Genomic DNA, 15335 nt, shown 5'->3' with positions numbered 1-15335 from the left:
GGGTGAAAAGTATGTTTGTTGTACGGTGTGTTGCCTAGTGTGGTGTAACCGTAATTGTATTTTGAAAGTTGAATATGGCAACTGTAACTGTAATTAACTGAGCCAATCATGTATAATGGGTAACTTGATTGATGTAGTCAATTTACCCGAGCAAGGAATGGTTATAATATCGTTAGGACCCAAAGACATGTTTTGACTGTCTGTGCTGGTTTGGTCACTTGATTTTCCAACAGATAGCCGACGTTGGGTCAATGCCGAACGTGACGAGTCGCAACTGTCTGCACACTTGTTTATACAACTACGCCGAGCAAACTAAAATTGGCCAAAGTTTGAACGAAACAACAGTTTCCCCATGTAATTGAATAGTCTGTTTACAATGCGCGCAACTTCGCATCTCCTTTCTCCATTGTGTTTGCCTGGCGCGAAAAAGGTAGCAGCTTGATGGTTGGAAACTCTTGTTTCGCCCGACTCGCAAACCAGTAATGTTTTTGCAATTCCTGTTGCAACAGCTGCATTAAGATTGAGAAATATTTAAGTTAAGTTAGGTGTATGTGGTTACATAGCTAATGCTTTATTTGCACTGTGGTGCTTTAGGTATACGGCAACTGAGAGTTTGTGCAGTTTAACTTAAGTATATATTTTGACTGATACTAAAGGGAGATGTGGAATCAAACATTAAAAGAAGTGGACGCGAGTCAAGTAAAGGTAAAGTGCAGTTTCGAAATACTCGCGTATTCTAAATACTTGTTTATGATCATAGCACTGTGACCACTGTTTTCACCCACTTCCAGATGTTACTGCTAATAGCGTTTGTATAAGTTGTGTGAAAATATCCCAAAAAATATGTGTCACTAGTTTGTCAAGTCTTTTAGAGCTGGCAGCGGAATGCAACATAAAATCAAACATTCAACACCAATTATTAACCAGCAGTTTGTACACTGGAAAAAATATTGTTTTATTATAAGTACAAAACTACATTACTTTAAGTCAGACTAAAATATTTTTTTTAGTCGCCTAACTATTAGTTCACCTTTAAGTGCACTTAGTATAATGCATTTTTTAGAACATTAGACTTCTTAATATAGACATACTAAATTTAAGACTAAAATAATGATATTAATGCTCTGTAACTGCTCATTGACATGACACATTGCCACATTTCCCCAAATTTATTCACAGCAAATCAAATCGCTTTTGCAATGAAAGTACCAGTTTGGAAGTTGTAGTTGTTCCTAACAACAAACACTCCAAAAAGCCATACAAAACTTTTGCCTCCCTGGGGTATTGAACATCCAGAATGTAATATACAGCAAGAAGGGACAAAAGTGAATAGAATAGATCACCTCTGTCAACATAACAAAATACCCACTTGTCCACCGCGACTACACCGTTTCCGGGAGCACATGGTGATCCTGGGTATGCTAGTATAGGCTGTTTAGACCGTACATGCTCCACATTTCCATTAAACTCAATTACATACATTTTGGAGCAAAATGCCCTGTGCGAACACATATTTTTTAACACATCGCTAAACAGCATAAATTCAGTGTCAAATGTTCCTTTTGCCTTTCCAATCAGTTGTTCATAAGAACTTTTACTGAACTTTATTAACTCTCCCTCAGGCTTTTCCATGATATAGGACAGTTCTTTAATACACTGCAACACATATAAGCATGTCAGATACAGCCAAGCATAATATATATATTGCCTTCAATGTGACAGCAGGAAAATCATAATGCAAAAATGTTGCAACATTAATTTGACAAATTATTTATTTCCTATTGTTTGTTTTGCATCATGTTGAAAAGTGACCTTCTGACTGACATTGTGTTTTGTCTAAACATGCTACAAGAATTTATTGGGGCTTTGACCTATGATGAAGCAATTTAAAAAGATACCAAAATGAACTCACTAACACCACTTGCAGCCCCTTGTTGGGGGCAGAATGCTGTGAAGCAAAAAGTTTACAAGTTTTTGTAAACTACACAAAACCCTGATAAAGGTTTGTCATATGACAGTCAAAATGGTTAATACATTTTATAATGCTTTTTTGCCGCAAGGTAAGTTTCTGATTTTTTTGCCTATTTTTAGCAAACTTTACATGATATTTGTGTCTTAGTTTTTTATAAAAGACCCAAATAAATTTTACCACACAACAATATCCGAAGACTAATTGTAAATGTTTGTACATACCTCTGAAGCTTTACAATATGGAGGAAATGTTTCAAGAATAGTTTGTGCCCGGTCCTTTCCTGAAATTGATTTTATTAGTGATCGACGTTCATCATAGGGCATACTTTCAGCCATCAATTGTGTTTCTTCATCATCTAAACTGGGTTCTTCTTCATTAAACAAAGTGTCATTATCATGTTCCAAAATGCTTTGAGGCTCATTGGATTCATCTGAAACATTCTTTATTGGTGAGCTATGAAGCCATTGTAGAAGACTGCTACTTTCATCATTTTTGCTATCAGTATTTTTTGTTTTTTTCAGGTTGTTTTTTTTGCAAGCCAAAGATAAATGTTGCCGATTCTGTGTGGCCATGTTATTAAAACGCCTCCTTAAAGACTGACTTAGATAGCTATGGGCAGGAAACCCAGCTCCAAGATTTTCATATTCCTTTGTTAAGCTAATGGATATCATCTCACGCTCTTTCGAAGTTGGTTTTCTTCTAAGGTATGTCTCTATAGACACCGCAACAAATCGTATAATTGCCAAAAAGGCAGAATAGTTTTTTATGAACTCCTTTCTTGGGGTTGCCAGCAAATAATTTTTAAAATCAGTTGACAAAGGAAAAGGTTTAGGTATTCCTTCAGGATAACATACTGGAATTAATTTGGTTGTGCTGTCTAAAACGGGTTCTTGCTTATAACGACAGAAAAATGTCATATGTCGCCTGTTTTCAGGCTTAAAGTTATCGGTTTCATTTGATGTTTCTTCTGAAGAGTTATCATCTGTTTGTGAGGTTGTTGGTGTGCTTGTAGAATAACTTGAGATTGGAGAGCAACTTGACGGGGTAAAACACTACAAAATAATAAATAAAGTTTATTGAAAGAATGAGAATTTACCAAATAACTGTTTTATAGTGCAAACAAAACTTCACAAAAAAACAGTTATTCAGATATAAACTTTCACTAATTCTGTTCTCTGAACTAAAACTGCCAGCACATGTAAACTAAATTTCTTTTCACTCACTTTTTTGCCCATTTCTAAAAAAAACTTTTTTTTGTCTTCTAACAGCAAAATTTGTCTTCTAACAGCAAATGGTACCTGGTGAAATTCAATGGCCAATTCTTTTTCGTTTACTGGCAAGTCTTCCATATTTATACCTGACGCTGCAAAGTGCAAACAACAGACCTCATTGAAAAAGCCTACTTCAGAACTTAAAAAACACACACTTGCCTGTAATTGCAGCTTCAACGGCAGGACCGTACCCAAGGCGGACGGCTTCTTTTGCTAGGTCTGCCATTTATATTTCGTAAAAACGCGTGACGCAAGTCTCAACCAAAACCGAAACGAAAGGACGACGCGAGTATTCGCGCCCACGTGAATACATTGCCACGTGATACTGTCGCGGATGAAATACCTGACGTAATAAGACAAAATTATTGCCAAATTAAATTGCAAACAATATTGCGGTTAGCTACATATTTTTGGAGTGCAATTACCCCAAAAAACGAGTACACTGACAAACATTGGTGCGTAACGATTGCCGCAATTGCGTCAAACACTTGTTCACTACACACTTTGGGGTGACCAAAATTAAACATTAAAGAAACAACGGCTGAGGCCCCTAAGAAATAAATATGTGACACACGTGGTGCTCCAAACAAACTTTCTTACATGGTTATCGTAATCTTGTGACACACGTTTATGTATTGGATGCTGATTTGATCTTGCAACAACACATTTTTTTAATAGGCTAACTTTCAAATTACATTTTTGTCTCAAAGGGGCATAGCAGCTGTTATAAGATTCCAAAACATACTCTGACACCATGTTTAAGTGTCCAATCTGTTCCACACAGTCTCCAAATTTAAGGATTTTTTTGTGCCATCTGAAGTGTCACAATACTGCTCAGTTCAAAAAAACACCAATTACTTGTCAATATAAAAACTATCCAGCCAGTTTTGCAAGTTTTGTTGAGTTTAAAAACCACAGTCAAACTCACAGCCAACTTAAACGAGTTGCTGATACTGTGCTGTCAAGTGGGTCATCAATGGAAGAAAGAATTTTAGAACAAGATACTAGTTTAGATCAAGAAAACCAAACTCTATCTTCTGAAGATGACTCTCAAGAAATTCAAAAACACTTTAACATTGTTTCTGAAGTTATGCAGATCAAGGAGAAACACCATTTAACACAGGTTTGTATTTTTTCATTGTTTTTGTATCAACAAGATTGTTTGAAACATGTTTTAATTACTTTTTTCTGTAGGTTGCAGCCAATGACATCATTTGCTGCATTAAAAAAGCACAAATTAGTTTGTGGGAAGAAATGTGCAATGCTCTTCCACATGACATTGCTGACCAAGCAAAATCTTCAATGTATAAATCTGTCCAAAATACATTTACCCAGCACAGTCAAATGTCTACTTATTTTCAGTCCAAGACATTTTCAAATGATATGCAGCAAATTAAAGTTGTAAAACTGACAGTAGGGCACAGTACAGGGGTGAAGAAAGTGCAAAAGAAACAAGAATTTTACAGGGTCTCACACAAAGCACACTATATCCCATTAGAGTCAACAATAGTGGCTCTTTATGACAATACCAATTTACCAAATAAACTTTCCAATTATGCCAAGCAAACAGCAGGTGAATCATTGTGTAACTTTGATGATGGCAATTTTGCAGGAAACCATCCATTATTTTCTTTGGATAAGAAAGCTTTGAGGATAATTCTGTACTATGATGAAGTGGAACTTTGCAATCCATTGGGAAGCAAAGGTAATAAAAACAAGCTTGGATTATTTTATTTTGCAATTGGCAACATTGAAACAAAGTATAGGTCAAAAACCAGCAGTGTGTTTTTGCTATGTGCTGCCCTTTCCACTGACATAAAAAAGTTTGGGATGTCTTTAATACTTAAACAGTTTGTTTCAGAGATAAAGCAGTTGCAAACAATTGGATTTAAGTCTAAAAGTGGTGCCATTATAAAAGGTGATCTGTCTGGAATAGTTGGGGACACTTTAGCTGTACATCAAATGCTTGGATTTAAAGAAGGTGTAGGTTTCGCAAAGCGAAAATGTAGACATTGCATGGCAGATTCCTTGTCAACACAAACTTACTTTACAGAAGAACAGTTTCAACTGAGAAACGCAAGGACACACATTGATGTCCATTGTCAAAGTGTTGGACACCAATGCTTTCTGAAGGATTCCATTGAGTTTGGTGTAAACAGTTTCAGTCCTCTATTCACTATACCAAACTTCAATCCCTTTTTTGCAGCACCTCATGACATAATGCATATTTTGCTTGAAGGTTGTCTGCCCCAATGTTTAAGAATTATTCTTTCAAAGTTTGTACTCGAAAGAAAATTGTTGTCTCTTGAGCAACTTAATCAGAAAATTTATAGTTTTCCTTACACATATCTGCATATCAAGGACAAACCAAGCAAAATAAATCGAGAATACATATCTGCAAATGGTAAACTTCGCCAATCTGCTTCACAAATGTGGCTCCTTGCCAGACTGTTGCCATTTTTTATCTATGAATATCTGTTGCTTCCTGATGACCAATACACTTGTTACATACAGCTACTTAACATAGCTTCAATATGCTACCAACAAGAAATCAACAAAGATGATATTAATACTTTAAAAAATCTAATTGAAGAACACTTGAAATTGTTCAAAAACTGTTTCCCAACAACACACCTCATCCCAAAACAGCACTATTTGTACACCTTCCATCAAACATTCTACAGGTAGGACCAGTCGTACACATGTCAAGCATGCGGTTTGAAGCAAAGCATAAGTATTTCAAAAGTTTAGGACACAGTGCAAGCTTCAAAAACATTCTACAGTACTTAACAGACCGTTATGTTAAAAAGTTTAGCTTTGAAAAATGATATTTTTGTTGATAAGTTAGAAGTTGGACCACATATTGCAGATAAAGCAAACATTAATGTGCCATCTTCCCATTACAATGCCATGGAAATCTTTGTAAAATGGATCAATGCTAATGGTGTCCTGTATAAACCAAGTTGTTTTGTGAAGCATTCTCTCAATAACAATCTGCCTTTGTTTGGCAAAGTGTGTTCTATTTCATACTGCAACAAATTGTGCTGGGAAAACATAGTACTTGATTTGGAATTGTTTAATACCCTATGCTGGTGTAAAGATCTGAATGCATTTGAAATTACATCCACAAAACAACATAAAGTTTTGAAACTAGCCAATTGCTATGGCCTACCACGCTCCATGTATTGCATTGATTGCAAATATTACATCCTGTAATGCACTTGACGACCCTTTTCAAATAGAAAACAATGAATGCATCTGTGTTGTGTAAATGTAAAATCAGAGTTAAAGCTACCCTGTTTATTTTCAACACACTTATAATAAGTTTAATATTGTCTAGTAACATAGTCACATAAATTAAATATCAACATACTTAAACATATAACAGTAAAAGCTTTATTTAAGAACATTTGTAAATTATATTTAGTAGTTAACTGCCTTAAGACAAGCATACCTAAATTAAGTAAGCCAGCGATATCGAATTTAGCGCATTTCAAATAAGTACATTAAAATTAAGTCCAAAACATGCCAAGTGTACTTGTTATTAGATTGGGTTCTTCTCCTGTTCTTAAAATAAGACAACATTTTTTCCAGTGTACAATACAAAGTACACATACGAATATGTGGATTGAATAATGGTCATTAAAAGTTTATAAAATCAAGGTTTTGTATTTGAAAGATTCGAGACAAAGTAGGTTCCGGATCCTTTGGAAACGTAAAATGGGCAAAAATGGAAGGTATTGGAAGGGTCGCACTCAAAACAGCGAGACGACAACAGGAAGAGAAATGGTAAATTGTCGGCGTGATAATCATATGCAATAAAGCTAGAGGTTGTTTTACTACCAGTTTTTGTGCTATCATAATTTGCGCGATCGATTTGATTAGATTCCACCAATGTCTAATTATTACATGCGTAAATATATTTAACGGAATGAGCGGCATATTTTTTGTTTTTATCTTTCCTTGTACATAGGTTAAGAAATGAAGCATTGGTTCAACAGGAGGCCAGCCATGAACGTGTAGTAAGTGTTTACGGGTGTGAAGCTGTTGGTGGAGAATGGACATTGATCATGGAATACCTTCCCGGGCCAAATCTAGAGCAGTTACTCTTGATGCAAAATCAAAGTTTATCCTTTGTTCGGCGCATTCTTATGTGCTATGACATCGTTTTGGGATTGAATTACTTGCACAACCTTCCTTCAGGTCGTTACATCATTCACAATGACCTCACACCTGATAATATTTTGATCACCGCCAATAAGAGGTGCAAAATTGCAGACTTTGGCTGTAGTAGGTTGTATGACGAAAGCGGGAAATGTTTAGAAGGATGCCCAGAGGATCTATTTTGCATTCCATACGCGGCTCCTGAGGTATTGAAAGCCGATCTACAGGCCTATATGCCGTCTAAAGATATGGAAAACAAAGAGGTTTATTACACTTACAACAGCGATAATTCGTCCAAGTGTCAAATTCCAATCCCTCATTGTAGCTCAGACATATACAGTCTTGCGTTGGTCATTCACATGTTTCTTTACCGTCGACTACCATGGGGTGAAATGACTGCCTCTGACATAATATCAATGGTTTTGGATGGATATCGACCAGCAGATAAGAAACATATTTCTGCCACCCATGAGGAATTACAGCACGCGCGGTTTCTGTGGCAAGTCATGGTAAAATGCTGGCATCAGGATCCGAATAGCCGTCCTAAAGCCTGTGATCTGAGCGAAATGTTTGGTTTGTGGCTCAGCTGCCACGGTTTGGTGGAATATGAAGATTATTTGAATGAAGCTGATTAGATGCCTAGCCGTAGGCCTATTTCTTCAGATTTCGTACATGTTACGGACAGTTTAATAATTTATTAACATTTCTATGTTGCTTGAACCCTTGTGTGTATATGTGCACATTGGCATTACATCATCGCATTCCTTTGTCTCACAAAGCGTGCTCGCATGGTTTCCTGGCGGGAAATAGCCACAGTAATCGTTAACATTAATGTAGATTAGACCTTGTTGAGATTCTAGTAGTACTTTCCATATTTGTGACAAGTGTTATGTAGACTTAAAGGCCTGCCATGTGCCTCTTTCAGTGTTTTGTAAGCCAGTTGACTATGTAGCAAATTTGTGACTTTGTTTGTATGTTTTAGACGCTAAGATAACTCCACAGTGCCTTTAGAAACGTGGTACTGTGACCTTCAGAAATCTCAATCGTGCCCTGTTTGTACTGTCTACCCCGATGCTGTCTCGTTGCTGATGTATTGTGTTGTGTCTCACCCATTCTACACTGCTGTCATCCCGAATCTGTGAACAATTTAGCGTACTGATTCGTTGTTCTTTCACTGCACAATATATTCACTGAAAACCAAGAGACTGGGGTGCGATTGCGAATTTCTGACTCATCGTACCTGACGTTGGTACCTACGAAGACCCGGTATAGGCAGACCGATAGCGTAGGCCTATGCGTGACATTCAACCAATAAATTTTGGCCGTCACAGTACATATATATTTTATTATTGGAAATTTTATTGTATAAAATCGAATATTTACCTGATGGATTACAATGAAATTTCTCATTGAATGTTTTCAAACTTAATTGTATATTTATGCTTCAAAAGTTTGGTTTGTGATATAGGGTCTATTGTTTGAATGGTGTTTTCAATTTATTTGCAAATTCTACTTCTTTGGGCCGAAAAGTTCTCTACGCCGGCAAATGATCAAATATATACTTTTGTCCCATGTGCCGCATTTGTGGGGGTGTCTAGGTACATAAATGGTGTCCAAACTTCATTTTGTTGATATGGACCGATTTTTAATCATGTAGCATATTAAGGACGCTACCGGGTCAACGTTTTTACGTAGTTATTTCGTGTAAAACACCTAACTGTGTAACCATGTTTATGTGATAATTGTCGTATTGTTTCCAAACTGTAAAGAATAGTCCTCTATCTCAGAAACTTCAGTTTCAGGCTGAAATCAGTCAGACTTTTTAAGTTAGACAAATATATTTCGCTTTGTTAAAATCATCATAAAAAAAGCAAGGCAAGAATTAGGTTAAAATACAAAGACTCTCCACTACCTCACAACACGCCCTTCACACAACTAAAAATCTGCCACGTGCAACGGGTGGAAGCGTTGAGAAACGCGTAAAAAATAAGGAGACAGGAAAAATGAAAAACACGGTGAAGATAAAACAAGGGAAAGCCACTTGCAACAGAATGATTCCCAGAATCAATTCACGAGCATGTAAAGAATAGTAACATAATTTACCCTGGTACTAAACAGAAGACCCACTGTGAATGTCGCCATACTTAACACGCCCACCCCATGCAAAGAAGTTTGCTTTAACACGATCATTGTGAAAATGCCGTCATAAAATTATTGTATTTTATGAAGCTCGAAAGGTAATTAAATATAGGCCTACGATATGCTCAGGTTTTGGGAGTTGTATTGCGTTGCATATAGTGCCACGCACAGTTTCTTCATGTTGGTAAAGTTCCATAAAAGGCTTTCGCTTGAAGTCGCAAGTCCTAACCCAAAGCCACAATTTAAAACGTCAGACGCGTGCCACACTTTGGACACCCCCGGCCTACGTGGAATGTTCATGGTATGCAACGAAGGACAATAGGTGGCGCCTTTTTTTCAGCAGGTGATAATGGTTGATCGTATAATGTTGGTTGGTAAACTTACTTTAGAGTGTGTATTGTTTCTTATGTTTTGGAGAAACATTCTTTGGAGTCAAAAGACCCTGTCTCCAATCTTCTCTTTCATTAATATGATGTTCTCAGTGGTTTGTTTCTGTTGATGCATGCCTTTTTTTCTTTTTTTGCAGTACCGGTATATATTTCTATGAACAAAAAAATCCCTTTCGGTAAAGTTCCCAAAGAAAGAATGTTAACCTTCGTCGGTTGATTCAAACAAACATACTGGTTTACCAATACTTTTTTTTCATACTGCTTCTTGTTTGATTTAGCTGACTGTTCGCTAGCACTTTCTAATTTTGCGGGCTGTTCGCTAGCATTTCAGATTAGCCCTGAATGAAATGCATTTAAATCCTGCAAAATGTACAAACATTTATTGAGGCTAAATCCAAATTGGCCGAGTTTTTATTTTCTATTTGATTTTTTGGAATGAGACACTAAATGAATATGTTGTCTACCAAATTTTTTTTTAATTTCACAATATCACTTTTGTTCATGAAACAGGTAGGCTATGTTCATTTAAAATGGAAGTGTTTTTAAAACAAAAATTGTTTTATTGTGTGTGTTGTGTATGTCTAACTGACGTTTAGGTGGTGTAAAATGGACAAAATTTATGATGGTACAAGCATTACAAATGAATATTTTATGTATCGTCCCAAATATTCGGATGATGTCCGAGATGCTATCATGGACTATTTGTTACCGGAGTGGAGATGTAAAAATAAACCTGAATTAATGGTTGAAGTTGGTTGTGCAAGCGGTCAAGCAACTGACCTTTTTGCCCCATTGTTTGAGAAAGTTTATGCGACAGACGCAAGTCAACTACAAGTCCAATTGGCCAAAAAACGGAATGTGTTTTCCAATGTCATTTACGAATGTAGCAAGGCAGAAAATTTGCAAGCTGTAAAAGACGGCACTGTTGATTTACTGCTAACTGCAGAAAGTGCTCACTGGTTTAACTTACCAAGGTTTTTCACTGAGGTATCTAGAGTGTTGAAGCCCAATGGATGTCTGGCAATAATGGGTTATTGCTACCCAAAAGTTTTTGCATGTGGAGGTGACAAGAAATATGTAACAATGGATTTAACTAACTTTTTGGAGCAATATCTTCATCTTGAAAAGGAGCATGATCATGTTTGGTTAGAATTAAAGAATCAATTTCCCAATATCTACAATGCTATTCCATGCAAAGCAAAGAAGAGACTCAATATTAAGGTAAACCTCAATATTAAGGTTTTTTATAAGATTAAGGTGTAATTATTTTTTTTATAACACTGATATGGTGGTAAAGATCCCCTACATATATGTGGAGGTTGCCTGGCAAGTTGTGCACTTGCACACCAGTGTACCTTGGTCACAATATACCCCATGAAACCACTGAGCTCCTGTAGCTCAGTTGGTAGAGCGTTTGGCCTGGTTAGCCCAGAGTTCAAACCTCACTGGAAGCTTGATTTTTTAAATCCTGCTTCGACTTGTCAGGAAAAAGTAGCTGATCCAGCTAGGCTGCAATGCCAGGGCTGCCAAGACTGCAAACCTTAAGGCGTACAAGTGCAAATATTGCTTTTAAATATTGACATTAAAATTATATGAGTTTGAGTAGAAAACAACCCTGCATGTTTACATTGTGATGGAAAACATTTGTATTATTTTGAATAAAATTATTCAACTTGCAATAATATTGATGCAATGTGCAATCTACGTAAAACAAAACAATTGAAGACAACCAAATTCTTGTCTGTTGACAAACATGTGTCTCCGCAAACAATAATTTGAAGTTTGAAACAAAAATTGAAAGAGTTTATATTTTTCTTTTTATGTTAGTGGGTTTAAAAGTTTTATCAAATTTAACATTTCAGGTTGTTTACAATGATTGGACCTTCAGCACAATCAAGGGTTTTATTCGATCAACAGAAGCATATCAGTTTGAAATGGAGCGCCTGCAAAATTCCCAAATAGGAACAACTGACAATGAAACACTTTCTCATCTTGACCCAACTGAAGTTTTTCAAAATGAGATAATGGCTTTGTTGAAGGAAAGAAACTCAGAAAGTGATGAGATTGAGTTTCGTGTTGAATTTGATGTTTTTCTTTTGCTTGCAAAAAAGTTTTAAACCATGGTTTTATACTAAAAGATTTTAATCACTTAAAAGTGTTATTTGTTAAAGCTCATCAGTGTGAATTTACACATTTCCTCTTGTGATTTATTTTTTACATATAGGTGTGTTTTGCTGTACTTTTGACCATGAATTAAAAAGCTTGTGAAGTGACGGTGAGTGATGCAAATATGAACCAAATAGCAATCCACTACCCTATGTAGGTTTGCAGCAACTGAAATTAACCTTTTTCTTATGTTTTAGGTTTGCTCTATGCAATTTGTTTATAGTGTAAAACAGTGGAATATTTTGTACAGATTTTTTTGGTAAAAATCATGACTAGCCTAGTGGTGTAATGAATAATAAAAAATGTTGTGATGTCACCTGCGTTTTGCCTTTTGTTTCTCAACTAGATTCAACCAGCAGAGGTTGTATGAAAAAATCTGCGCTTGGTGAAGTAACCTAATATCTTCACTTGAATAAAACTTAAAATCCCACGTAAAATGTGCACCCGACACAAATTATGTTGCAACCCGATTTTCGAACATGTCATGTTATTACAAATGTGGAATAGTCAGCTTCTTGGTAATAGTTGTGGAAAAGTAACATTGAATAAGCGATATGGGTGAGGTAGTACGCACTCAAATCAGAGTCGAGTCGATTGGTGAGGTCGCTTGCCGAGCGAAGTCACTTAGTGAAGTGTGTCCACCGAAACACGGCTTAGGTGAAGCAACTTCGCCGACTACTTTTTACTGATATGATACTTGTGTACACAAATGTGCACTAAAGAGCCTTCAGAGGAAATTAAGAGAAACGCAAACTTAACAACAGGCTATCTAAATTCAATTTATACATGTGAAAGCAAAAGTTTGTATATTGTCAAAAGAATTGCAAATAAAAGCCACCATGATCTCTCTAATCAAGAGTTTTGGTCGCCGTTATTTAAACGACTTGGAAATTAAACTGAAAACTTTGAACATTGCAAACTTCACTTTCGCTTCCGGAATTCCAAGAACTTTTGTTTTGCTTTATTCGCGAAAATTGCAGGATGAAAGTTTGCTATTTAAGCAAAAATGCAATAGTTGTATATTGTATAGCTGTATACAGAAAAAATGTGTAAGAGCCTAAACGGTGTGTTATTATGTCCACTGTTTCTTTAACAATGCGGCGCTTTGCGATCTAATATGACGTCGATAAAATGTGTGCTTCCGTTGTGGACTTTCTGGATACTGAAGAGTGCAAAGCATTGACTTTGCTGCAAAATCATATTCAAAACAGACATATATCGAACTAATATACAATACTTTTGACCGAAGAACTACATTATTTTAGGCTTCATATTCCAACGGCCTGAACCCATGCGACCAGTAACCGAAGCAATATAAACAAATAGCATATATACACTGTACGAAGCAACCACCCATAAAAAGTCTGGTATACAACAGCGTGGCACCAGCAAGATATTTAATAATCATGTGAATCCCCGAACAATGAATTGAATGCTGGTTTAAACAAAGCAAACAACTTTTACAAGACATGCACATGTGGTGGCCTATGCATCGAAACGGACGGGTTGGAATTTTACGTGACTCTTTTATCTTCAAAACTTTCACTAGTGTGCATGTGCTTGCGTAATATTGCAACTCTCTATGTTTACCAACATTTGTTCGCATATGAGTGACAAAAAAATAAATATGAGAAATAGTAGAAGTGATTGAATCCCAAATTGTGTACTGCAGTACTTGAAGCATTACGCAACTTTCATGTTGACGCCGATAAAAAGGTTGCTATACCAGCGAATGGACCCCGAATCGACAATATGCATAGACTAAACCACAATTACGTAGTTGTCTTCTGCAACTTACTGGCAGCCTAAAACCATTAAATACGCTTGCTATATATGTTTCTTGGTATTGTGCAGATTGTGAAAAGTTGACGGTGTATTTTGATAAAAAAAACGCTTTAAGGAATTTTCCAAAAAAATGACAAACATGTCATATGCGCAAAAGAGTCATAATAATCAATGAGATGAGCTCATGACAGTAATGCTTATTAAAACAGTTTTGTAAATTGTTTGCTTAACCCTTTAGAGCCCCAGGGGTCACCGGTGACCCCATGACTTTAAAGACCCATACAAGAAAGGTTTTTGCTTTTTCAATTTTTTTTACCTTTAAAGCCCAGAGTCCCCCCTTTGCCCTGATCTACATAAAATTATAAAGCCGGCAGATGTCGCTATAGGGATTTTTTGATTGACACAGCAAGCACACCGGAAGGAAACGCAAAAGTGCTTTATATGCTACATGTACATATGTAAAAAATATCAATCAATTGGTGAACAATTTGAAAATAAAGTCGGTAATCCTTTAGCTAAGACATTGTATAGTATCTATAAAAAAGTTACGTATTCGTAGCACGTATTTTTAAGAAGTGGCACACCTTATAATTTCATGGGGTCGTATGTGGGACATAGGGCATTGGTGACAAGTACGATACTATTTTTTGAATCGTGCTTTCAAGCTTTTCAATGAATTAATTATTACAAATAAATAATACGTGCATCATCTATTGTCTCGATATCGGGCCAGTATTTTATTTTACGCATGGTAATATAGCTATTTATATAGTTTTTTTTCATATTTTATTGGTATAAATAATCATTGACCAGCAAAAGTTGTCAAATATCGCTGTTACAACTTGTGCAGCATCAACACGGACCTAAATAAGGCGTTGTTTAGCTTCAAATACTGAAAAACAAAGTTTTCTGCCCATATGAACCTGTGAAACACGGAAATCACACGTAGTGGGGGTCTAAAAATTAGTTGTTTGACCAAACATAGTAAAATATTACATCGATTTCATTCAGGTTGTTACTTGTACTACTAAAGAAATGCTTAGCTACACTACGGTTTCAACAAAATCAGAAAGTTAAATTTTTTCATTGGTCATTCGCCAGAGCCGAATGGGTCACAGTTGACCCCACCAGAAAATGGGGGTTAACGGTCAAACATCTCAAATTTTTTTTATGAAATGTGTTATTGGACCCATCAATGCAACAAAACGCTATACATTAATTTTTTTCTGTCACTCAGTATACCCTTGGGCTCTAAAGTGTTAACAAAAAAAGGTTTTCTTAAAAAGTTTGTTAAAATATTGTATAAATCTGCAGCAAATAAGACCGCATATCAGTTGCAAATCAACAAATTGAAGTTTCGAAGGTCATCTACATTATTACACACACTTTGCTCGTCCTTAAACGATTTCTGTGGCTTTTATGACATAAGTGGCCACTTATAACATTGAA

General features: G+C 36.1%; 3 protein-coding genes across 6 annotated transcripts; 2 read left to right on the top strand and 1 right to left on the bottom strand.

The window, feature by feature from the left end:
* The first annotated feature begins 499 nt into the window (after positions 1-499).
* On the top strand, positions 500-8608 carry LOC145888744 (ephrin type-A receptor 5-like). Of its 4 annotated transcripts, XM_082979569.1 has the most exons (5): positions 3175-4948; positions 5105-5224; positions 5297-5927; positions 6923-7032; positions 7217-7358. In XM_082979569.1, the coding sequence occupies exons 1-4, from the start codon at positions 4498-4500 to the stop codon at positions 6936-6938; spliced, it is 1218 nt and encodes a 405-aa protein (XP_082835695.1). In that variant the 5' UTR covers positions 3175-4497; the 3' UTR covers positions 6939-7032; positions 7217-7358. The 4 variants fall into 4 exon arrangements, with proteins under 4 accessions (XP_082835697.1, XP_082835696.1, XP_082835695.1 ...); XM_082979571.1 differs by lacking the exons at positions 5105-5224; positions 5297-5927 and adding an exon at positions 500-705 and having other exon boundaries at positions 4856-4948; positions 7217-8608; XM_082979568.1 differs by having other exon boundaries at positions 5105-5927.
* LOC145888745 (uncharacterized) lies at positions 717-3097 on the bottom strand. The gene is made up of 2 exons (XM_082979573.1): positions 2194-3097; positions 717-1656 (listed from the first exon to the last, which is right to left on the bottom strand). Exons 1-2 carry the CDS (start codon positions 2887-2889, stop codon positions 1174-1176), a joined length of 1179 nt encoding a protein of 392 aa, XP_082835699.1. The 5' UTR covers positions 2890-3097; the 3' UTR covers positions 717-1173.
* A 1790-nt stretch (positions 8609-10398) lies between the features above and the next one.
* Positions 10399-12341, top strand: LOC145888746 (uncharacterized). Its single transcript, XM_082979574.1, has 2 exons — positions 10399-11156; positions 11798-12341. The coding sequence occupies exons 1-2, from the start codon at positions 10542-10544 to the stop codon at positions 12050-12052; spliced, it is 870 nt and encodes a 289-aa protein (XP_082835700.1). The 5' UTR covers positions 10399-10541; the 3' UTR covers positions 12053-12341.
* Positions 12342-15335: the final 2994 nt, after the last annotated feature.

This window comes from Ascidia mentula, chromosome 2 (genome assembly GCF_947561715.1).
Source record: "Ascidia mentula chromosome 2, kaAscMent1.1, whole genome shotgun sequence".
In the NCBI taxonomy this organism is placed as follows: Eukaryota; Metazoa; Chordata; class Ascidiacea; order Phlebobranchia; family Ascidiidae; genus Ascidia; species Ascidia mentula.
The sequence above is the reverse complement of the archived record's forward strand: the minus strand, read 5'-3'. Positions and strand labels throughout refer to the sequence as shown.